General features: G+C 39.4%; 1 protein-coding gene and 1 pseudogene across 5 annotated transcripts in view; one reads left to right on the top strand and one right to left on the bottom strand.

Moving 5' to 3' along the window:
* LOC127652128 (nephronectin-like) overlaps positions 1-11,594 on the top strand; it is a 55,318-nt gene extending 43,724 nt beyond the window's left edge. For all 5 annotated transcript variants that reach the window (XM_052138186.1, XM_052138187.1, XM_052138184.1 and 2 more), the window contains 7 exons: positions 929-1,063; positions 1,837-1,959; positions 6,827-7,261; positions 9,041-9,130; positions 9,771-9,869; positions 9,956-10,215; positions 10,725-11,594. In XM_052138186.1, coding sequence (XP_051994146.1) covers positions 929-1,063; positions 1,837-1,959; positions 6,827-7,261; positions 9,041-9,130; positions 9,771-9,869; positions 9,956-10,215; positions 10,725-10,835 — 1,253 coding nt within the window. In that variant the 3' untranslated portion in view covers positions 10,836-11,594. The remainder of the gene's footprint in view (positions 1-928; positions 1,064-1,836; positions 1,960-6,826; positions 7,262-9,040; positions 9,131-9,770; positions 9,870-9,955; positions 10,216-10,724) is intronic.
* A 3,119-nt stretch (positions 11,595-14,713) lies between these two features.
* The window catches only part of LOC127652059 (TBC domain-containing protein kinase-like protein), a 63,511-nt pseudogene continuing 52,106 nt past the window's right edge, over positions 14,714-26,118 (bottom strand).

The following is a 26,118-nucleotide window of genomic DNA, read 5'->3' as shown; positions in this document are numbered from 1 at the left end:
TGCATGGGTGACATGATCATAAAATGTTTTTGTGTGTGCGTGTGGTTATTTTGTGGTTGAAGTGATGGCAAATCTTTGCTTTTATGAACGTGTCACGAAACACTTTCGCTTGCAATTAACGCTCTGTTTCTGCTTAAAACATTAAGTATCGCAACAGAGCGGTGACTTCTATCTTTTGATACAGTAATTACGGTTGAAGTGCCAGAGGATTTAACTGAAGCATTCGATAATGTCTGCTTCAATGCCATTCCAAACCCACAAAACCTGCATTTTTAATGAGCATTAAAGCAGCTTCCTTTCAGAAGTCAACCATGCAGATCACTAACTCACAAATGGAATGCAACAAATTGAGTCAGTTAACCTGTGGCACTTTTTAACACATACAGTATGCCTTGCGTGTCTTTTTAATTTGTTTTCCACATTTCTCTGTCTATGTTTGTCTGGAGGCTACAGTATGAGGAAGAGAGCAGGCAACAGTGTGCATTTTTCAAAAGGGGGCCATCAGTCAGGGACAGGAGTGTTGCTCTTTAGGTATTTTAGGAGAAGACTTACTGCTTCGAGGGAAAGAGGGCAGCTTGAACATGCACAAAAATGTGTTGAGATTGATCAGATTGGCACACTGGTCTGATCCTCAGATGGTACGCCAATAGACCATTCACAGACCTGATGCATATTGCATGCAGAGATGGCAAGAGATTTTTCAAAACGGCAAGCTCCAGTATGGTTGGCTGTTTTTTTGTTTTTCTTTTTAAATAGCTTCATTACAGTTTACCTGCAGAGATGATCAGACCCAGGGTGATGCTGACTAAGCCGCTTTGCGCTTATTGTCTAAATGAGTCATTAATTCACTGAGACCTTTTAACATTGATCCAATCTGAATTAAAGTACCGAGGTAGCAAAATGATGGATAGTTTTGCTTGTTTTGCAGATGTTGATGAGTGTGTCACAGGCCACGCTGTTTGTCCACGGTTCCGTAAATGCATCAACACCTTTGGGAGTTACATCTGCAAGTGTCATGATGGCTTTGATCTGCAATACATCAATGGGAAATATCAGTGTATAGGTAAGAACATAAAGGCAGGCGAATATACTGTATATACAGAATGCAGCACTGCATTCTGTATATACAGTATATTCAACAATATACTGGCGAATATACTGGTGGCCAAAGAATGTACAGATTTTGCTCTTATGGAAAGAAATTGGTACTTTAATTCACCAAAGTGGCATTCAACTGATCACAATGTATATACATTGTCAGCAGTGTTGGGTGGGTTACTTTTGAAATGTATTCCTTTGAAATGTATTCCTTTGCCCACTAGAACCTTTTCTTTTTGATTTTCTGTTTCAAAAGTGGCTTTTTCTTTACAATTCTTCCCATAAGACCACTCTGGAGAAATAAAGTACCAATTTCCTTCCGAAACAGCAAAATCTCAACATTATTCCAAACTTCTGGCAGCCAGTGTATATATATATATATATATACATGCTGTGTATGTATGTTAAATTTTATTATTCTGGTAACACTTTACAATTTTTCATTTGTTAGAAGGTTTTATATGTTAATGGTACTTAACTACACACGTTAACATGAACTAACAATGAGCAATACTTATCCAGCATCATTAATCTTGGTTAATGTTGATTTTCAAAATACATTTGTAAAATTAAAAGTTGTATATGTTTACATTGGTTTATGCATTATGAACCTGCATGAACTAACAATGAACAATTGTATTTTTTAAACTTACATTAACCAAGATTAATACATTCTGTTAAAATATATTGTTCATTGTTAGTTCATACCCAATGAATTAACTATTGGTCTTCCTCCAGATGTGAATGAGTGTTCTTCAGGTCAACACCAATGTGGTCCCTATGCCACCTGCTATAACACACCTGGTTCATACAAGTGCAAGTGTAAGGATGACTATAGAGGTGTGGGCTACGACTGCAAACGTAAGTAGGCAATCTAAAAAGTATAGTCTCGCTACCATGCTCCGTAAACAATATCCAATGATATAGTGGGTATGGAAATACAGCACTTTTCAAATTCATGTTGCTCTCTTAAAGAAATATCCTGGGTTCAATACAAGTTCAGCTCAATGGATTAAATACAAGTTAAAGTCAATGGATAAATGAAATGTTAATTACCAAAAAAAAAATATTCGACTTTCCCTCCTCTTCTATTTTTTTTTTTTTTGAAGAAGAGGGATGAATCATCCCAAGAATAGTGACTATAAATAATGTTGTGGGCAGGGCTAGACTGGTAATCTGGTATAACCGAGCGGGCCGGTGGGTCGGCCACGAAACGGGCCGAATGGGTCACGATAAGCTAAAGGTTTGTTTCTCCAGCCAGAATATGAGACAGCCGGCACTTCTTTCCTGTTTGTGCAGACATAGTGTAATGACATAAGGATGAACGTCATAAGCCAGCGATTTCGTGCCAAATCGAACCCGTCAGCTCAAAATACAAAACGTTTTTATAGGCTTGCCATAGTTAATCGGGGTAAGGGAAGAACGTTCAATATTGCAATCAATAATTGCAATTTGTTCATTTTCAACCAAAAATCATACACAGTGCAGCTTTAACAAAGCGAACAAAAAAACTAGGCGTTTCCTCATTTTAGCTTTATTAAAAAAAAAAATTTAAACTTCAAAGCATGTCATATTTTGTCTTTCAATTCCGAGACACAATAACAAATAAATGCAATGCACTAGGTAAGGCAGTTATTGACATTTATGCACCGATCTTCAACCCTGTAATTTTCAACCTCACAACATTTTGAATAACGTTTTGGGTTATACAGTACAGTACACTGCTGTGTAAACACATATTGAGATTTACAGATTAGGCAACAATGTAATTGGCCCCCATCTGTTCTCAGTTGTGGTGATTTTGATAAATTCAGAATAAAATGAGCTGTTCTTGAAGATTTCACAGCTTAAAAGTGCATCTGAAATCAAAACAAGTTGGAAGTCTTCTTTCAAAAGCACTTTAAGATTCTGCTTTGCCATAAGCTAAGGCTTATAAGCCAGGAGTCATTAGTAAAAAGACTTTCAAGCACAGGAGCACAGACAAGGTTATCATTAAGAGGTGGAAGGCGTACAGCCATCCCTCGGAACAAGATTATCAAGGAGGCTGGTTAGAAACTTGCCAGCAGGTTGATGGATTTTAAAGGAGCTACAGGCCTACTGTGTATATGAATGTACTTTCACAAAGTCTGGCTCGTATTGGAAGTTGGCAACTAAACAGCAACATTTAGATGTAAAGGTCACATTAGGTGCCAATCAAACATTTTGGCTTATGTGCAACTGTATGTGTGGTGATAACACACTACATCCTAAACACCATTACCTCAAGCAAGCACAGTGGTGAGAGCATGCTCTTGTAGGATTATTTCCTTTCGGCTGTGATTGGAGCACTTGTCAGAAAAGAATAGAAGACGGATGATTCAAATTCTTGATGAAAAGCCGCAGCCCTCAGCCAGGAAGTTGAGTGTCATCACCTTTCAACATGACAATGTCCTACAGCATTTCACCAACCAACCGTACAGCAGTTGAAAGACAGGAAGGGTGAATGTTCATCAAGACTGGGTGTGTCAGTTGTAGCTTAAATTCCTTTAGAAATGTTTGGAATGGCTTGAAGATGGCAGTCCATCAACTGTTACCATGTATTTCTTTTACATATAAATAACAGAGTGATTATTTGCACTAGGAGTAAATAGCACCTGCCACACAGCACGGCTATTTGCACTCAAATAGACTAGTGGAAACAGAAATTACAGACAAACTGGCCTGAAATTCAGTAAAAGGAGGTGCTTAACCTTCAGAAAATGTTGATCACAATTTCAGGAGGTCAAACTAAATACTACATGAGCCGTTTTATTTTCTATGCATTTTAAATGAGGCTTGCATTTTTGCAACCCTCAAATGTTGTGTGAAAATGTATACATATTTAATGAGAATATTACTTGTCTTCGTGCTATGCTGTAGAAGGTCTCCATGAGATGTTAATTCCTGGCTGTCATCATTTTAAGAAATGTTAAATATTTGTGTTATGGGGAAAATCATGTGGTTACACGCTTGTGAACAAGATGTGGATCACAGCTAAATACTATTTTTTTTTTGGTAATCAATATATAATTTTATTACAATTAATTTAAATAAAATTTATCTCATATAGTTTTTTAGATTGTTTAAATGGTCGGCTTCAGTCAAAAAGGTGGGACAGGGCAAAATCAAAATTTTATGGGGAGGACACACACATACAGGGGCGTAGATTCCAGGGGGGATGGGGGGGTTAACCCCTTCAATAATCAAAATGAGCAAGTACACCCCCTTTTTTTATATGTTAATTTTATATTAAATAATAGTTGTTCTAAAATATATAATCGTTTTCAGAATAAAAACATACATTTTTGTTCCTCCAATGCATTAAAAACAGTAATGGGACACTAAAATGTACCTCATATGGGGAAAGTGTGACAATAAATCCTTGAAATGCTATATATATACATATACATATCCATATGCACATGGCACTACATCAGCACTGCTGTGATTTGGCTGCAGGTCGAGTGCTGTAGGTAAAGAGAGAGAGAGAGAGAGAGAGAGAGATGGCACGTGTGCAATCACCTGTTGCCACTCCCAATCAGAGATGCTGTCAGCTTTCTGAAGATCAGCTTTCTCAGTGGAAAAATAGCATCCAAGCAGGAGTATTTCCCCCTATTTCATGGTAGCCGGTGCACAAGAGTCGATCACTATAGAAACCACAATGTCCTCTGCCATTTTAAACAGCACCCATTGTGTAATTAATCAGCCTGTTGTGTCTCTCTGTGATGAGCCATAAAGCATTTAAAGCCGTTGAAACTATTTCCTAGCTCTAGTAGTGTAGTAGTAATACAAGCAATCACAAAAAAACTGTTGTATGTAATCGGCTGATGCAGATTCACTTCATGTCACCTTACTGGCTCATATTACACACAAAAATTATCTTTTGCCACCACCTGCTGGCTAATATATGTAATGTCAGAAAAAAAAGACAAACCATAGCTCTTAACACATCTGCACTACTCTTACACTTTAGTTTAGAACAGCACAAGCACAAGTGGAGTGATACACACACAGTGAAGCATCGCAGTGCTGATAGTGTCAGACATCAGTGGTCATGGATTGTCTCTCGTCCAATCAGATTCGAGGACTGGAACAAACTGTTGTGTGTATGTGTGTGTGTGTGTGTGTGTGTGTGTGTGTGTGTGTATATGTATATATATATATATATATATATATATATATATATAGGCTGTATTGGCAAAAACTGTAAAAATGTAAAAGTGAGTGGTGATTAATCCATGTCTGGTAGGGTCAGAAATGTAAAAAAAAAAAAATGAAAAGAATAAAAATAAAAATCCCAGAAACATTGATTTCCTGGCAATTAATGCTTTTACCAGGCCATGCCTGCAACCTAATGAATTTCTTTTCGATGCAGCTACTCTTCACAGTAGATGAAAGAAAATCTCTTCACTGTCTTGTGTATCAATTTCCTGTCTGGAATTCTTTTGTAAACTCTGTCTTTAGTCAGCACCGACTTCAGCTCCATACCTACCTTGTTTTTAATCTTTGTGAACAATGGAGGGCTCACAGTGAGCATCGAATGACATCACATTGTGCATGCTTTCAACACACAGTCAGTCATCTGCTTGTTTTCATTTTTACACCGCTGCTAACCACTTTATTAGTCAATGGCAGTTTGCTTAATCTTGCTATTACTTGTTAAGTGGACAAAAATGCTGTTTGTAAGCCTGAGACCTGCTTTAATCATTGTTAAATTGCTAAAAACCAAAGTTAACCACTCCTGCTTCAGCACGTGTCCTGGTAACTTTGAGTCAGGTGTGTGTTCTGAAAAGGAATTGCATATAAAAGCTCATGTGAAACATGAGAAACCATTTCCACATCCAAAACTTTAGTGATCCCTTCTTAAGGATGACACAAGCACGAGGGTCAGTCTGTTCCTTTAGTACTGATGTCGAATTTGATGGATGACTCCTTTGTGTACATTGTGAACTTGAGCTGAAGTATCCTTTCAATTTTTGGCTAAACAATGAATGTTGGTCAACATGAAACCCTCTAGGAAAGATAAATCACAAATGAGATTTCTTTGAGATCTCAATTGTTTCTCATAGACCAAAAAATGTATTAAATGGAGGTCAAATGGAGACTTTTGCGATTTCAAAAGAGATCTCAACATTGTCTCAAACTTTGACATAGTCGTGCAAAAATGCCAAAGTTTGCAATCAAAACTGCAAACTCAAATTCTTCCAAGAGCAAATTATATATGCCATTTACATTTAATTTATAGCTTTTAATCTTTACTGGATTCCAACAGATGTCTAATTTGTTTCTACTTTTATTTCTCAATATAATTTTAGAAAACAAACATGAGACCAAGTTGATAAAAGATATTTGAGAACTCCAAGTCTCCTGAGTTATGAAAGCGCAGCCTTTAAGCAATAAAATGATCCTTTTGGATGACATTCGCAACCTTTTTTACTTCTGTAATGTGACATATTTCTGAGTCAAACAGGATATTCAACATTCAAAACACAGGAGTTATCCATTGGGAAATGAAAAAGTAGGTGTTCCATACCATCGAGCCAGACCTGAATGCAAGTTTGTAAACACAATGCATACGTAAATTGCTATATGTGTTTCAGCAAAAAATGAAAGTCGTTTCTGAGGCAGAGCAAGTTAGCTTCATAAATCAAAAATACTATTTAAATGGGAAGGTGTGTACTTTATGAATGCAATTCTTTCTCTCTTTTAGCCATCCCAAAAGTGATAATCGACCCTCCGCGACCAGGAAAAAACACGCCGAGCAACAATAACAACAAAGGGGGCAACAAAATTCCAGGCTCCGACCAAAAGAGGACCACCACAACAAGACCGCCAGTGACCGCTAAACGGATCTCACCTACAACCACCACAACCAAAGCTCCTCCAACAAAAAAAGTCACCCCTCCAGCAAAACTCCCAATGACCACCACCCGTAGACCTCTCATTCCGACTCGTAGACCCCCGGTGGTGGTGACACCCAAACCAAACGTCCCATCTCGCCAGCAGCCCACCACAACCACCATAAAATCCCCTGTGGCGACAGCCCTTCCTTTCATCCCGACACGCAGACCTGTCATCCCGTTTGTCACCCAGATTGTCAATAGCATAAAAGACAACAACCAGAAACAAAGAGGCGATGTTCACAGTAAGTAGAAAATCTGACTTTAAGATTAAGTTAAAATAATCAGTTTTGAAGCCTTTGCCAGCATGTGTCATTGAAGCAGATTGATCACATTGTGAGTTCGGTGATAGTAAGTTGAAAGTTCTGCTGCTGAAATCGGTCTATGCTTACCGAAATTTGAATCACTGCCCCCAGTGGCCAAACCTGCAAGTGTTGTTGGCTGTATGGGCAAAAGTGAGCTCCAGTTTCCACGTGAAATGTCCACAGAGTGACGCCAAAAGCGAGTTGTTGTTTTTTGTAAATTATGAAATACAGTAAACAGGAATGCATATTATATTAACTCTACCCTCTGAGCCCCCACTGGTGGTTGTCTACTACTAAGTCACCAAAAGCTTAGCCCAGGACTGAAAAAACAAGACCATAAAGGACTTTGGATCTATCCAAGAAAACCATTTCCTGCCCCCCAAAATGTGTTGTGCCCTTCATGTTCATAAGCTCTTTTTAGGGAAACCTCTTGGGTTTGCCAGAAGGGGAATCCGCTGGCCATTTTTAGGAAAGCAAATTGCATCCTAAGGCATTATCTCCAGTGACAGCCCCTAATGAAAACAGAAGATACACCTAGAGGAGATTACATTACCTGTCGCTGTAGCCTCAGGACATAAATCAGTTACCCTGCACTGACGATGAAAGCCCTCAATAGCCATAATAAATAATGATGGCTTCAAAAATACCAGCGGGGATAGAAGGGAAAGAGACACCTAGGAATTAAGTGTAATTATGTCTCTTTAATTAATTAGAAGCAGTAAGGATCGTGTCAAATTAGAGTAGCCCCAACGTGAGCTCCTGGAGTGTTCAGATATGACCTCAAGTTGATATTTGTTTACAAGCTTTGTTCTTATTAGGTGGGTGGACATTGCTTTTAGTGGAGGGGTGTACATAGTGCTGTCACAAGTAAAGGCTTAAGTGATAATTGAATTCAATAATCTCAACCTTGACATCCTTCCAGTGGTTATCCTGCCTTATATGTGATGTACATACCATAGGCACAATGTCAATTTAGTTTAGTTTTTGTTAGTTTTCACTCCTTGACAGCTAAACTACAGTTTTTTTTGTCTACTTTCAGTTTCGTTTTTTAAACATTCAGACACAACTTTGGCAAAGGTTGTCCCATTTTCTACTTACAATCCCATTTAAAATCACTTTTGGCCAGGGATGTATTACCGACCGGGCCCAGGGGCCCTTGACTACCAGGGGCCCTTGAATGCCCGGGTTGCCCTGGGCTTTAAGGTTTTGTGATCCAGTTTGGTAAACCCCCCCCCCTGCTCGAAAACCCTTAAAAAATAAAAATCACCCGACCGCTGCACAACAACTTTTGGAGAGGGGACCTTTGGAGATAATTGGCCTCAGGGCCTTTGCAATTCATAATCCATCCCTGCTTTTGCCATTTCATAATAACCCATAATAACCATAATTACACTTTTGATCCAATTGACCACAGACGGAATAACAGACTTATATATTTAGAAATCTTGGTTCTAATAGCAAAAGGTATGTTGTATTTATAGCGTATTCTTTACCAGTACCATGCTTTTAACAGTCAAAAATGACCTTAAAAATTCAGAACTTAAAAATGTGTCAATTTCCTTAAAATTCTTATTGTCTTAAGTTCAAGTTCTGTCTAAAATGTGTAGATTTGTATTGTTTTACAGGTTGTGTCAGTAAAGTTTATGTTTGTGTTCTTTCGTACAGATTTGTGTTAACAGTAGAAGCAGATGTCTAAAGTGTTTGTTTTCTTCCCTTTAGTACCACGAAATCATGGGCAGAACAACGTGCTTGGTATTGATTTAGACATTGAACTGGGCAACACAGAAGAGGAGTTAAAGGATGAGCCAGGTAAGAGAAACCTGCTTTTATCTCTGCACAAATTGTAGATAGGTTTTCAGAGAGTGTTCAATGAATGGTGCAGTCAGTGCAGATGAAGCATGAAGTCGATATTGACCATTTGACACAAATCAGACTGTGTATTCGCAATGTACATACATTCTGCAAGTCAAAGAATTTATCTTGACTTCTGATTTCGAATTGAATCGGTAGTTTAAGGCAAAAAGCTTTCATTGGCCTATAAGTAAATGGACAAATACCTGACTGATACCATTGAAAAATTCATGAATAGCACAGTTTTGTGTTACTTTTCATTTAGCCTGGAATTTCCATTCCATTTCCATTCAGTTTCCCAGGAGCAATATGTCCAGTGTCCTGATCAAGGGCACAATGTTAATAGGGGACAACATTTAATGGGGCTTCTTGAATTAAACCTGCAAGACTGGAGATAAGAGCCTAGAGCCTTAACACTTAATTAACCGGCATGTAAATAGTTCGATTAAGCCCAAATATATAAATAAAGAAAAATATAACTGAAAATGTCTTTTGATATTTGGGTGAAGAAATGGCCAAGATACGTTATTTAAGCAAGCGTTTATGACATTTTATCATAATACAGTGACATTTTAAAGAGTTGTGTTATTTTCCACAGATAGTGGCTATCTAAGCTGCTCTTTTGATCAAGGTCTGTGTGGCTGGATCCAGCACAGAGAGGGAGACATTCACTGGGAGACATCTGCAGATCCTTCTGGTGGGGGTCACTATTTTTTTTATGGACCATGTTTTTGTGACTTGATTTTAGATGTACCCATGTCCACTTATTCCTCTCTATGGCAGGTGGGCGGTACCTAACAATCTCAGAGGGGGGAGAGAAGCGGGGTGGGCGTGGAGCTCAGCTGATCCTCCCCCTGACTGCGCCCTGGAACGAGGGTAACCTCTGCCTGGCATTCCGACACAAGATGGCAGGGCATCATGTGGGCATGCTACAGGTGTTCGTGCAGAAGGCACGGCAACACAGCCCAGCTGTCTGGAGTAGAACAGGAGGAAATGGTTGGAGGTCAACACAGATTACAATTTGGGGCAACGGACTAGAGAGTGTAAGTACTTAAATGTCCTAGTAAACTGAGAAAATTTATGTATGACTGAACATTTTGACCTGATTAGGATTTTAACGAAATCTGTAAATTAAAACCAACATTTCTGGCTGCAGGTACTCCTAGAGCTTTAAGATTTAAGATATATCCACCAAACTGGGCATAGACCTTCAGACTATTCTGGAGTAGAGTACTACGTTTTTAGCAAATGATAGGAATTCCGATTTTCATGCAAAACTTCCAAAAAGTAATTATCCCCTTTCAGACAAGGGGTTACACCATACTCCTGGGGTAACCCTTGGTGGTTCACAACTGAGATTGGAAAACCACTTCCACGCCAACCAAACAAACCGAACTCTGACGCCAAATGGATATGGGTGTGCAACAAAACTTCTAGTTTGAAAGCACCTGAAATCAACCTAGTTTTTTTGGGGGAATGACTGTTTTTACACAAGGCTAGCTGACAGTAAGTGATACATTCATTTGGTTCATGTTATTTTGTGTCTCCACAGGTGATTGTGAAAGGTGAACGGCGGAGAGGTCATAAGGGTGAAATAACTCTAGATGACATGAGTCTCAGGAAAGGTTCCTGTCAGGAAGAGCACAATCTGAGGAGACTTTAACACCAACAACACAATGGATAGAGACTATTAACCCCAGCTTTACTCAAATTCCACAAAGAGGGACACCCCACAGAATGGGACGGGGCTATCTATCAGTCCCGATACGGTTATGGGTTCACTTCCTCTGGTCCCTGTCAAAATCGTTCCCTAAGTCCAGGTTAAATAGGACATATGGGTTTTAATTGGATGTCTACACAAGTCAGATTTACATTTGTACATTTTTATTTTGTAAATGTCAAAATATGATTTGTCTCCAACTTTTATTATTTGTCGAAATGTCAAACTGACGGTGTCATGCCATTGTAAATGTTAGCTGCCCAGTTATATTAATACAAATGATGGCCTATTACAATCCCTTTTCAAAGTGGCCTCAACTGCACCATTTGGCCCATTTGCTTTCTTAGCAGCTACCTGAGTGACGAACTATTTTTGGTGTATTATAGTAAATGTATTCATACACATGTGTATATATATATATAAATATATTTCAAATATGCTTTGTAGGTGCATAAATATGTGAATTCTTCATCGTATAAGTAATGCAGGACAATGTTTACATTACACAACTCGATTTTTACTGTTTTATGGACGTATATTGTTAATTAAAACCCAGTAAACTGTTTTAAATTGTACTTCTTAATGGCTGTATCAGCCATTCTGTATTTCATCGCAACCATGGTTACCCTTTAAGAATGTATGTTGAATATAAAAGATCTTGGTTTAATATGATGATGCAACGACTCAAAGACATTAAAAGTTGTGAACATAAAATGCATGTCTTGCGTATTTCCTGTGTATGAGTGGTAATTATATTGGAGTGAAACGTACTGGCTATTTATTGAGGAGGTTTGAGTTTTGACTACTTCAGAGCAAGTCAGAGCAAGTATTGAATGAATACTTTATAATAATAGTTGCTGTGACATCACCTGTAATGAAATCTGGACTTGATTTGCCTTTACAGTCATGATTTTCTTACATTTTTGACATGCAAACATACTCCATTAGGTTGTTTAAACAAATCTCTTTGGAAGATTTTAAGTTAGAAGTCCTTTGAAGGCACAACATTATGGCCAGTAAGACTGAATTATGTGTCCACTTTTAGCTTTTACACTTTTAAGAGGTTGGCAGCACAGTGGTTCAAGATCCAGACGTTATCTAAAATGTATAAATATTCATTTTATTGATCCCAAGGGGAAAATTATAATTAGCTCATTTTGCTCAGTACTTAAATGGCAGTGTTAAAATGGCAGCAGTCACCTCTAGAGGCATGAATTTATGTTCTATGAAAATTAAGCTTGTATTTTAAGTGCCCACTTTATTAGGTGCATCAACCTAGTGTACAAACTCCTCCTTTTGCCTCCAGCAAAGCCTGAACTCTTGCAGCACATAGTCTCAGCTTTTTTTGATGAAAAAGTATCTACTATAGATCCTTTTTGTGCTCTTAACTGACAGGAATAGAACCTGCAGAATACTTATCCGACGCTAGGAGTACTTTCACTTCAATATTCAACACACTTTGTGTATGGATGAGAGATAACCCTCTGCACACTAATGTCGCAAGAAGTGGTTTTTTTTTTTCATTTTCGTAACCTTTCTGTCAGTTTGGATGGGCCTGGCCATTAATTAAACCTTCTCACCAACAGATTAATGTTTGCTGTTTCTATAAAAAGTCTCTGGACATTTTAGACACTGTAGTGCATGAAAATCCCAGTCCTGATGTTTAAAAAATTTAGATTCAGAACACAGGTAGACAGATATATCCGTTTTAACGATTAATCTGTGCCGATAGATGCTTTTTGGTAATCCTCCATGTTCCTTCTCCAGAGGGATTTACAGTCTTTTATCACTGACAATATTTATCCAAATGTTTTTTAACCTGGTGTCATAGAAAATATGCATCACTTCATTGCATTTTTTGAATAGATGAATCAAGTGTTCTTAATTAAAGTGAGGGCATGCAAATAAAATGTGACTGTATGGAAATGGAAGCGGAAGTGCAGCGTAGTTCTAGCGGGAAGACTAGTAGCTGTACATTAACACATCATTAGCTGGGTAATTCCTAGCCAATCGCATGTAAGCAATTGCTTTATAAGTCTGCTCACAATTGTCACATTGTTGTTTCAGTGTGCTAAACACAGGAAACCTCCACCACCCCACCACCACCAGTTGAGCCCTGTCCCGCACGGGGGTAGGCTCCTTGCCCCTGCCTCCTATCTCCGGCAGGACATGACGGTTCCGGGCACAACTCCCTCAGACCGCCGGATGGGACCTACGCCAAAGAGAGAGACATTACTTCCTGTTTTACATTTATCAAATAAATGGCATCTTAAACTTCACTCAAGCCTGCGTGTCTTCCCGATAGAAATGCATGACCAACTTCATATCTTGTGAAAAATAAAAAAACTCAACTAGAGGAATATATATAAAAAAGTTAATGCAATTAATCATGCCCCTTGACGCGTACGTAAATTCCACAATAAAAGAGTGGAATTTCCAACTATATGAGCACTTCAGGCTTGATGTACATCTGTTTTTACAAGCCGCATCAGTTGGTGGCAACGCGCCTCAAAACAGACCTAAAAAGCATCGCAGCCAAAGAATAAGAAACGCTCACTGATGAAGCACAGTAGAAAACGTCATGGTTACTGTCGTAACCTCTGTTCCCCGAGAGAGGGAATGAGACGTTGTGTCGAATGAAGTGACACAAGGGGTCATCCTGGGACGCCAAACGTACCTCTGAACTTGAGAAAAGGCCAATGTCAAGTTGGTAGACAGAATTTGCATGCCCCGTCCCGGACATACGGGTATAAAGGGAAGCAGGGCAGCGAGTGTCAGTCAGGATTTTGCACTGAGGAGTTGAAAATAAGGTACGGCCGTTTGCAGTGGTAGATCTAGTGCTGTGGCAGGAGGGACACAATGTCTCGTTCCCTCCCTCGGGGAACGGAGGTTACGACAGTAACGTTCCCCTTTTGTCACTCACTCGACGTTATGTCGAATGAAGTGACACAAGGGGTCCAATCTAAAAACGGCACGCACTGACCGTGTTACGTGAACTGTTGAAACAGGTGCAAGCAGGTTACTGCGTGCTAGAGGCAACTGTGTCGGCTGCACGTAGCCCTCCCCAAAACCCCCAAAGAGATGTCACATACAGACCTTAGGTTCCCAGCACCCCTGAGGGGGGGAATAGGTGCTACATGACTAGCATGGGAGCAAGCCCGGCAGCCGCAGACTTTTCTCTCACTATGTCTCTCGCATAGGATGTGAGCGTCTATCAGATGCGTCGGGGAAGGCGGTCTTTCCCGGTCCTATTCTTTCAGGGGGAAAAGATCCTGCGGAGGCCACATCCTGCCCAATCTAGGGAGAGGTAACATATGGCAAATACACCACGGGGGTTGTGAAGCTGTACGTGGGAATGACGTGGTGGTAGGCCCAGCCTAATGAGGGTGGACTCTACAAGCATGATGACCGGGGCAGCGGGGCTGCCCAAGGTAAACGCGGGTCCGCCGACGGGGGACCGTACCACGGGAAATACATCACGGGGAGTTTGCCTGAGAAGGGAACTAAGCCTGTGGAAGGACGCGTCCTTCAGGTCTACCTTCAGGTCAAACTAAATTTCAATGCGTATTATACAGTATTTATATGTACAATAGGCCTTACATATTATATTTATAAATATTTTAATTATAATTCATTACAGGAATAATTTTTATTTGGGGGCCTTTCTCAGCAAATAATGATGTATGTAATTAATTGGATAAAATAAATGTATCGACTGACATCCCTTATATATAAACTATACTGTACATATATGTATATACATGTCACCATATGAATACGTTTTACAAGGGCATTTCCCTTTAACAAAACAAAACATTCTGTTATATCTGTGGTGATGGTATGGTGAGCAGGCCTGTAGACTTCATTTTTTATTCCTCCATCCAAGACACAATCACGAGGGAAATTAACCTTCACTAGATGTGCTGCAAACTAAAGGAGGGGAAAAGAAAGTGATCATAAACATGCTCTGAACTTCTGAAAACACAAAATGAAGTTATTTTCACATCCTCATACTAACTATGAATAAATATCAATAGGACAATAAAAGGAATTTGCCGTGGTAGCACTTTTCATGATGTTGCTGAGGATCACAATGACACAGAATCTATACCTGGCCAGGGTGCTGGCGGTGGGGCACTGGAGCAGTTCTCCCTCCAGACCAAATGTGGAGGTGTATGGAATATTAATCCTGCCAGGGATGTTTCCTAGACTGAAGCCACACAGCTTGTTTTGTACTACAAGTCTGATTTTGACGTTACTTTTCACTGCAGTAGTCATTAGACAGATCTTCTGGCTTTAGCAATGAACAGAATGTGCAATATTTTCACAGGGTTAGATCCAGAAACCCATGGTGCATCTAAGCATGATTACAGGCACTAAATGTCAGAGCAGATTTCCACCCACAACTGGCAGAGGGTTTGATTGACAGAGCAGTACATTCTAAGCAACATCAGTCGAGTGTGCTTTCATATCTCCCTGTGATTGGTTAATGCTCAATGGCTTTCAGAGTGGTTCAACTGTGCAAGATTTAAATTGGAAAGACTATTACCAAGTTTAGCTCTATTGTGCGTATTACAGTATGGTGTATAAAAGTAATGTCCTAGGTTCTATGCAAGTTGAGCTCAACTATTGTTGCTCATTGCGCTTTTTTTTTAAGCGAAAAAAGCATAAAATACACAGTAAGAAAAAATGTTACATTTACGGTAAAATACTGGCAGCTGTGGTTGCCAGAAATGTAACGTAAAAACACAGGCTTTAAGGGATTTTATGCCTGTATATTTTGCAGTTCACTACCGTTTATATTAATAAATGAAATAAACTTGATATACTTACTAACCTTCTGGAATTATTAAAGTCTGCTTTTCACTTTAAAATGTACTGTTAATCACAGTATTAACTACAAAAGCTATCATGATGGCATAAGCTTCGTCAAGATTGGCCCTTTCAGGAGCACTAATTAATATCCATGTAGATACAGTGCACAGTGTCACTCTCCCAAACACAAAACACCATCAGGGTAACACTTGTGACACAAAAATAATGCAATAAATATTAACTAAACTATAGAAAATATCACACAGAACGCCCCCAATGTAAATAACTGATAGGCTAAAAATGAGAAGAAACATATCTATTCCTATAAAATGTAATGGGTTATGCAGGGAAAATTGGTAACGCCTGATTATTGTTCTCTTTTTTCTTTTCTTTTGAAAGCAATTGTAACAGCAGTTTACCATAAAAAGCACATGCACTCTCTTGTTAAGCATAATAAACATTTTACTGTAAAATTATACTTTTTACATCAAATTTTTTTTTTAATTTACAATATTTTACTGTAAAAGTACATGTATTGTCTTAAATAAGTTTTATTTTACTGTATATGTTGAGGTATGTAAGGGGGTTAAGATGGGCAAGGAGGAGGCGAGAACCGGCTTGTCAATATAAATAATATTTAATTAAACTAAAAACCAAAACACACAAACATAAACACACACATGACGGAGATGCCCGTAATTCTCTCTCTCTAAACCATCGTCACCGGCCGCCTTTATCCCTCGCGTGCTCCATCAGGCCGATTGGGGACCGGGCGTGCGACATTCTAGCCGGCCCCGCCCCCCTCCACTCCATACTCCTCCCAGCGTTAGCTCAGGCCGGGGTGCCACCGGCATGACCTACACCCCCCCCCCTTCCCCTGGGGAGGGGCGTGCTTTGCGCCCCGTCAGGTCATCCCCACCTTACTCAATCTGGGAAGAGACAGGAGGGGAAAACAACAACAACAAAAAATAGGCGAGCGAAAAGGCCAACACGGTGTGACAGAGAGAGAGAGAGAGAGAGAGGAGAGAGAGAAGCTCACTCACCGGTTCTCTGATGTACCGTCGCGTGGTCCTCGAACACTACGCCACACTCTCCGGCAGATGACAGCCGCTCCTCTCCGGGCGAACCGGTGTCAAATCTCCGACCCCCAGCGGACAGAACGCCCCTCCGCTTCTGGCAGCACCTGGGGACATTCCTCCGCCCCTGGCAGCGGCCCTACCGCTCCAGGCGATCGGGGAGTTACTTCCCTCCTCCCCTCGCAGACGGCGGTCTAACCTCAACCCCTCCGCGTTTCTGGGGGACGGCAGGGCTACTCCGTCACCCGGCAGATGGTAGCGGCGCTCCCCTGGGTGGACGGTAGTGTCGAGGACTCTGCGACGGGCATCCCTCCTCCTTCCCGGGTTTTGGCACCAATGTAAAGGGGTTAAGATGGGCAAGGAGGAGGCGAGAACCGGCTTGTCAATATAAATAATATTTTATTAAACTCAAAACAAAAACACACAAACATAAACACACACATGACGGACATGCCCGTAATTCTCTCTCTCTCGAACCGTCGTCACCGGCCGCCTTTATTCCTCGCGCGGCACATCAGGCCGATTGGGGACCGGGCGTGCGACATTCTAGCCCGGCCCCGCCCCCCTCCACTCCACAAGGTAACTATCCATTAACCAATTAACAATTATTGACTGTAATGTTTTTACATTCTTATACCATTAAAATGATATATTTGTTTCAAAAGTATAGCCACACGATTTAAACGTTCATGCAAATTGTGTAAACATGATTTAAGTATGATAAAATCACGTACTAAACTTTTCTGTGTAAAGTTATATATATTAAACTATATTAAGTTATATATTTCAACTTTATTGTCAAAAAACCCTGTAGTCCTGACATGTTCGTACCATGTCCACACACTGATTTAGGTGGCTGGGGAAGTGTTATTCATATTTATGAGTAAAGCATAGGGGTCAGTTACCCTGATTTCTGCTTAAAAAACAACACAAGGGATAAGTTTATTGCAACAATATGCAACAAATGCTGTCGTGTTGTTATAAGACAAGTAAGGAGCATGCAAGTTTTTGGAAGCTCTAGAGCAGTGTGTTTGTAATTCTGTCCGGTAAAGTTCATGGGATTTACAGAATAAAGTCTAGACAGATCCACAAGCTATGTGGAAACTTTCCAACTTTATCCAAAAATCACTGGAGAGAAAAAACAAGACAGAGAGAACAATGTGTGCAGGACAAGATGAAGAAATAAGTGAAAAAAATAAGTCACAGTCTTGGGACATTCAATGAATATGACCAAGAGAAGTGCAAGTACAGTAAGAGTCATATCTCAAAGACAAGCGCTGAATAAAACACAGCAGGCGAGCCGAGTCCTAAATCATGTGGGGATGGGAAGAGAGAGAGAGATTAAAAAAAAAAAGATAGAATGTACAGTATAACATAATTGAATAATAACTCTTCTTAATTGCCTTCAATTACAATCATTTATATTTCGTGCTACATATTTTCACAAAGATGACTATGTGTGGTACTTTTATTAACCTTTATCTATTTTTCAAGAGGACAAGGAAATGGTCCACTAAATCATCAGTTCATGCAGATTTAAAAGGTATTGTGCTTAATATGCCTAATGTTGTATAGGTCCCCCTCGAGCCGCCAAAACAGGGCAAACCCGCATCTCAGAATGCACAATTGTACAGAGTGGTTATCTGAGTTACCGTAGACTTTGTCAGTTTGAACCAGTCTGGTCATTCTCTGTTGACCTCTCTCATCAACAAGGAGTTTCCGTCCGCAGAACTGCCGCACACTGGATGTTTTCATGAGTAAAGTTTCAGAGATGCTCAAACCAGCCCATCTGGCAAGATATCTGGCCGATATATCAGATAACAGATTTCTGGAACTATCGGTTATTGGGAAAATCCACACATTGTCATGTCGTATCATCATATGTTTTGCTCTTGTTCTTTCCTTCTACTCTTATGCCATCTATTGGCTCTCTTTTGTTACTTCTCTCCTTTACCCTCGCTCCCCAGCTGTCTCTCGTCTCCCCTTAATTCTTCGTCAATTTCCTTCCCACCTGATTCCGTTTTCCCCGCTGATTAGCGCTCTACTTCTTTCCCTGCTTTCTCTGCCTTCATTGTCTGAGTCTCACTTGAGAACGCTACACGCTGTTACTATCCACAGTCAGAATTGTCGCTGTCCAGTCCTGTCCCGTATTTGTTTCCGCTCCTCCGCACCCCTCTCTCCGTTAACAACCTGGATTTGTGTTCTATTCAGTTCGCCCCTCGCTGCTAGAGGTCTGGTTGTTTATGTTTACCTTTCGCCTCTCAAGGAGAAGACTTTGTGTTCTGTTGTGATCTAATTACGAACTTTCATTAAAGACTGCTTTTTGTTATATCGCTTTTGGGTCCTCACTTACCGCACATCACACATAGTTTTTCCCCGTTGCATGCAGTGCTGGAGCGGCTGTCGTTATACAGTATGGGAGACCAGTTGGTTAAAAATGAACTAAAAATACAGCTCCAAAAATTGAAGTTATTTCAGATAAAAGGCCCAGCATCATTTGTCTGCAGATGCCACTTGGTTTGATATTTTGTTATGTAATGCATCAACATTTATGCATTATTTAAATTGTATATTTATAAGTAATATTTTTATGTAATATTTAAATTATTTGTAAATTAGTTTGTTTTAAATGTCCAAATAGTTATTGGGGACCCTTTGTGTCCATACTCAACTCAAGTCCTGCAGTTTTGCTATTGTTACACTGTGGTTGCTCATTTTTTTCCCCTCTAAGCACAGCATACATTTATTATGAATGCACCAATTATGTAATCCCACTTGGGTGCTATACTAAATCTACTTACAGCTGCACAATGCAAACATTGACAAGCCTCAAATAACAGATTAACCACATCGTAATCATGCCTCTCCCACACATTCCACTGGGCTGTCACTAATAGCAACAGAAATAAATATTACTTAGGCCTTGATCATCTATGTCTGTCAGCCACCTCTCATAAAAGAGGAAATCTGAATGTTACCTAACAATACATGCCTTCAAAACAACAAAACCTACTGTTATAACTCTGCAAGTATATTTACGACTAGATTTTTACATTACTCAAAGAAAATGTTAGTGGTGCTTGTCCTTGCCAAGTTGCTGACCATTTATCCTCAATTGTATATATCTGTGATATTCTGGTGCCTATACATATGGTTTGGTCTCCACATAGAGCCTATCTACACTGCGGCAAGTCAAATAAGCCCACTTCCATGTCTCTGAGATATTATGATGCCGAGATATGTCTTGGGCCCCAATGTTCACTGGTCCACCCAGTCTTAGCAAGCACCACTAATACTGTGTTAATTCATGCAGGTCACATGACTGAGATCCAGCAACAGAACCTATTTAGTGCATTAGATTCAATGAATGGATCCATTCAAACTTGGATGTATGATAAGTCTTAATTGGACCTCAACAAAGTTTCAAGGAAAGCATCTGGTTGAGGACATGCACTGTTGTAAATAAATGGATGTTCATCTGGCCATTTTGGTGGTTTCTCTAGAGCTAAGTCTTGTAATAGGATAAAACGTGTTTACACGTTATGGGCCACTAACCAAATTTTGATCTGCTGCATTCTAGGACAAATTATTGACTGGCTAAAACTAAAGCAACCCTCTAGCACCTGATTAGAGTGCAGTAAAGGGCCACAAATACATTCAGTTAGAAGCTATGGGAAAAAGTGTTATTGGGCAAAAAGTGATATTGAATTGACATATACACTGATGAGAAAAAACATTATGACCACCTTCCAAATATGCTGTTGGTCCTCCGCGTGTCACCAAAAGAGCACCAACCTGCCAAGGCATGGACTTTACAAGACCCCTGAAGGTGTCATGTTGTATCTGGCACCAAGACATTAGCAGCAGATACTTGTTGATCAGATTGAGATTTGGGAAATTTGGAAGTCAGGGCAACACCTTGAACTCTTCATCATGTTCCTCAAACCATTCCTAAACAATATGTGCAATGTGGTATGGTGCATTATCCTGCTAAAAGAGGCCACCACCATCAGGGAATACCATTGCCATGAAGGGGTGTACCTGGTCTGAAACAATGTTTAGGTAGGTGGCACATGTCAAATTGATGTCCACATGTAAGGCCGGACCCAGGGTTTCCCAGCAGAACATTGCTCAGAGCATCACACTCCCTCCACCGGCTTGTCTTCCCTCAGTGCATTCTGGTTCCCCAGACCACTTCCCCAGATAAATGGTGCACACGTACACAGCCATCCACATGATGACTCATCGGACCAGGTAACATTCTTCCACTGCTCCAAGGTCCAGTTCCAACAATCGTGTGCCCATTGTAGGCACTTTTGATGATGGACAGGAGTCATCATGGGCACTCTGACAAGGTCTGCAGCTAAGCAGCCCCATACACAGCAGAGTGTGATTTACTGTAACCTCCCATAATCATCTTTACAATTTTATTTGACTTGTGCCATAGTAGACCTTCTAACAGGTCGGACAAGACAGGATAGCCTACGTTGTCCTCGCGTATCGATGAGCCTTGGGCACCCAACACCCTGTCGCTGGTTTGTGGATTGTCCCTCCTTGGACCATTGTCTGAAGGTACTCACCACTGCTGACTGGGTGCACACCACAAGCCTTGCCGTTTCAGAGATTCTCTGACCCAGTTGTCTGGCCATAACAATTTGGCCCTTGTCAAACATTTCTCCTGCATTCAACAAGTTGACTACGAGAACTGATTGTTTGCTTACCATCTATTCTACCCAAACCTTGACATGTGGCCTTGTTAGGAGATGCTCAACATTTACGCTTCACCTGTGAGTGGTCATAATGTTTGGCTCATCAGTGTAAGCTTTTATATGTGCAGTTCCTTCAGTACATACTTATGGACTCATCCCTCATTTATTTAAAAAAGCAAAAACAGCAGTTACAGTAAGGCACTTACAATGTGAGTGAATACGAGCCAGTCCAGTCCAATTTTTATACAAGGCGTGAGTCAAAATAATTTTTTTGTTGTAATCAACATTTTCCACAAACACTATCCAAGCGAGCTTAACTTGTTTTGAACCTCAAATATTCCTTTAATATGGATAGTTTGAATAAAACAACTGAAAACACGTGCACACTGGAATACCATTTAGAAAATGATCACCATTACCACATACTTTGGAAATGGTTATGTTAGAATAGTGAGATGAAAACGGATTAGTGTGAATGTGGCCAGAGAACATTAGAGTATGGTGTGTTTTCAGGATGAAGACTTAAAGGATATTCCTCAAGGCTTCTGATGTCCACTGCCAGGATCTGGGGTCTCCCGGTCCTGGCCCTCTTGTTAGAGGTTTTAAAGTAAGCCGGACCACTCAGCTCACACAGGTCAATGAGATCCTCGACAGAGATAAGCGGAGAGACTTCTGCTTTCAGCTCTCTCATATTCAGTGGCTCTGAGAGTGTGCTGTGTGAATTGAGAGTAAGAGAGGCAAGTAAATATTAGGCTGCATACAGGAATAACTGGAAAGTCAAAAGTATATTGAAAGAAAAGATATGCATAAACAATTCTTAAAATTACATATAACCTAGACACATGTCCAAATAAAGTGTTTTTCTTGTTTTTTTTTGTGTGACCAAAACTTTAGTGTCTGCTGTCTTTTTCACATTGTGAAAGCAAAAATTAAGCTAAAGAAGCCTAAGAGATTAATCAGTAATCTTTCCCCATTAAAAATGTTTTACTCCTAAATAAATTAATTTGAATTTTTAAATATGTATAAAATTATGACAACTTACATGAAAATAGGAGTCTAGTCATATCAGTAACCTTATAAAAGCTATTTTATTCTACATGTGGCAGGGGCGCCCTCATGGGGGCTGCCATTACCAGCTGAATACAACTCGCTTAATCTCAGTAACCATCTTGTTACTGGACGCTTTCACTCTTGATAAAATTAATCAAGGCTGATTGTGAATAGTGAAATTCTACAATGGCATCTGTAACTGAAAACTATTGATTTTGAATGATGCTGCATCCACACCACTAGGTGTCACTGTAAGAAGACACCAAGAAAAAGTTACTGAGTGGACTTTAAGAAATTCTTGTGTTATCAATGTCAGGCTAAAAATACTAAGCATTACAATATTTACAGAAAAATAAAAACAACTTGGCTGAAAATGTATAATGTGGTCCATGAAGTGACAGACAATGAATATTCTGAAGCAAAACTTCTGGATGGCACATTAATTACATACATACATTGTATTAATAACATACATACAATACATACATATAACCATAAAAACATGCATGCACAAATTCTTTAACAGACAGTTACAGGTAGTTCCTGTTCTTCAATTTCTCAACCCTTCTCAGCTAAAACAATTAGGAATGTTCAATCTCTGCATTCTACACTCTGACTACCGGTATCCCACAAGGTTCTGTACTAGGTCCTTCACAATTCTTCATTTATACCAGACGACTTGGTTCTCTCATCCAATAGCATATCTTCACTTTTTACTGCCATGTTGACAAAACTCAGGGCAACTTTTGATTTCACAGAGAAAATCTCAGTATACCTCTCTGATATCTCGACCTGAATGTATAATCATCACCTCAAGCTTAACCTGAACTGAACTAAGCATCTCTTACCACTCAGTCTCTTTCATCTCGGTTGAAGATCTTGAAGTTTTTGCCACAAGGTAAATTAAAGTTCTAGAAGTTGTCCAAGATGACCAGCTCATTTTCAGAGAACACATCACAGAAAATGCCTTGTCTTGAGGCATTACAAAGGGCAATGAAAGACAAATCAAGCCTTTCTTTGACTCCATGCCTTTCCAACTCCTTGATCAACCTCTAGCTCTCTTTATAGACACCACCTTGGACAGAATGCCCACAGACAGCCCAAAATTTTTATCTGCTTGTCAGGAAAAAAAGTTGTGTTTAAAAAGAACAGGGTTGATATTATTAGCACTTTTGAAGAAGAACTAGTCACTGCATTTGCCAAAGTTTGCCACAAGCACAATTGTACATTATGCTTTGTTTTCGAAGTTATTTGGATGAAATAATGTGTACTTCTAACTTTGTTAATAGAGACTGAAATTATGATTAAAACATCTGCACACATGTCCAATACGTTTTTCTGGGCTTTCTACATACTGTAGCTGATCACAGCCCGATATTGCTGTGGAAATGTTTTAATCAGTTGTCCATGCCTATATTTGTAGTATGTCTATTTTTGTAGTATGAGGAGTTTCAGATAAATTCGCCCCAAAACGGCATGTTAAAATAAAACTGGCTAAAACAAATACTGTGGTTGGTTGCTTTACATGTCAGTCTGACTTTCTCTTCCTGTCTTAGCGAATGGTGCTAGGCCAGAATGCGCTACAAAGTGGACCAGACTTTATGCCACAAGTCAAAAGTCTGGCTCTGTTTTTTATGACTACAATTCACAGCTCGCCTGCCTACCTGCACCTGCCACATAACCACACAAGGGTATACAATGCTGCTTAATTAATAGTTAACCTCCAGAAAGTCTCAAAAGTTGCCCAAGGAGCCCAAACTTCCCAAAATAAAATTCAAGACTCTTTTCTGACCTATCATTGCAGCCAATGCCCTGGGCATCTGCAACCTATAATCATTAGCAAACCCTGCATTCCAGTCCGGCTGATGCAATTAGCTTATTCCAGTCTACAAATGTAGACCACCTGGCTGGAAATGTCTTCCTCCTTGTCACGTCGCGATCATTAGCAGAGAAGCAGATGGAGCAATTACACTTAAAAGAAGACACTCCCTTTCGATTTGCCCTCTTCAAGATTAAAACTTGTCCTTAATAATAGCTTTCATCCCCGACTGTTCATTCTGATATAACAACATGTATTGCACTCGACCAAATAGGCCTGTTATAGTTCTAATTAGCACTTTAGGTATGGGGGTGTCATCATTAACATCATTACATGTTTGATCAGGAAGTGACCATATCAAAAAGAACAATAGTTGAGGATAAGAATCAGTGTTGTTGATTTGGGGCCGGTTGCACCAGCCATGCGTAAGTTACAACTTATAATAGTTATTGCTAGTTAGTGAATGGGAACTATAAGTTAAAATGTACAGACTACTAATGAGCATTGCACCATTAAACTGAAGTGAAATGAAATTCTATGTACAACTAAATATTTACAGAAGCCTCCATACAGAAGTAAAAGTGGAATAAAAAAAGCAAACTCACTGAATGACAACAATGAGTTCAAGTTTTACGTGACAGATTCAAAACAGATCCTTTCATCATATATGATGATGTTCAAATGTATTTTATTATTTTCAACACATTCATATGTACTATTTATTGTTTTACTTATTTAAGCATTGTAGTTAGGGCTGGGCAATATGGCAACAATATCATCACAATATAATTTTTCATATCATTCGATATCGATATTTATCATGATATAAATTTACATGTGCACAATGCACTTTTTTTTATTTCCAAATTGGCATGAAGAAGAAAACAGCCAAAGCAGTAGTGTCTGAGGGATCTTCTACCAAATTATATAGAGTTAAATAGAGTTTATCAATCGAGAGCAGTTGGATATTGATGTTAAACGATCATCTGTTCGTTTTGAAGCAGTCCAGTATTTGTTTGAATATTTTTACATTCAAATTATATATTTTTATATATCTTTACATTCAGATACCAAAGTATGGAGGCATAGTAGCCCTTGTGACTGAGGAATGATACTGTATGGGGGATCAGGTGTATCACCTGAGAGAAAATTTAGAAAACGTAAAAGTCTGAATGGACCATTTTTATATTTTCATTAAAGTGAGAGAGACTAGTCTACCAACTAGTAATTTTATTGTCTTTCATTTTCATCCATGCCAGAGATAATGACAGCTGTTACATTTTCACAAAATTAGAACAGAAATCTATTTGTTTATTATTAAAGGCTCGTTTCGTGATTAATAAAGCAAAATTTAGAAGTAAAAAAACATTAGGTATAAAGGTGCTCTGGAACCAAGTTAATGGCGCCTCACTTCTACTCACAAGCGGGGAAAAGAGGCAATGTGTGCGGAGCGGGACAGGGCATAAATTAAGCGTATTTGGTGCTAGAGAAAAATATTCAAGAATATAGTGCAGAAAGATCAGAGCTGTTACTAACTATTTAGATAAATATCGAGATCATTTTATCGCCCAGCCCCAATCGTACAGTAGTTCTAATGGAAATTTAATTGATTGAATTGAGTATGAAAAATAAACAAAAATAGATGAAATCAGAAAGGGAGCAAATACATTTTCACAGCACTGTATGTAGTTTACAACAGTCCCTAACATTCTGTCTAGCACTCTCCACAGAAAAAAATAAACTTGGAAAAAACAAGA

The sequence above is a fragment of the Xyrauchen texanus genome, chromosome 11 (genome assembly GCF_025860055.1).
Source record: "Xyrauchen texanus isolate HMW12.3.18 chromosome 11, RBS_HiC_50CHRs, whole genome shotgun sequence".
NCBI classification, from domain to species: Eukaryota; Metazoa; Chordata; class Actinopteri; order Cypriniformes; family Catostomidae; genus Xyrauchen; species Xyrauchen texanus.
The sequence above is the reverse complement of the archived record's forward strand: the minus strand, read 5'-3'. Positions and strand labels throughout refer to the sequence as shown.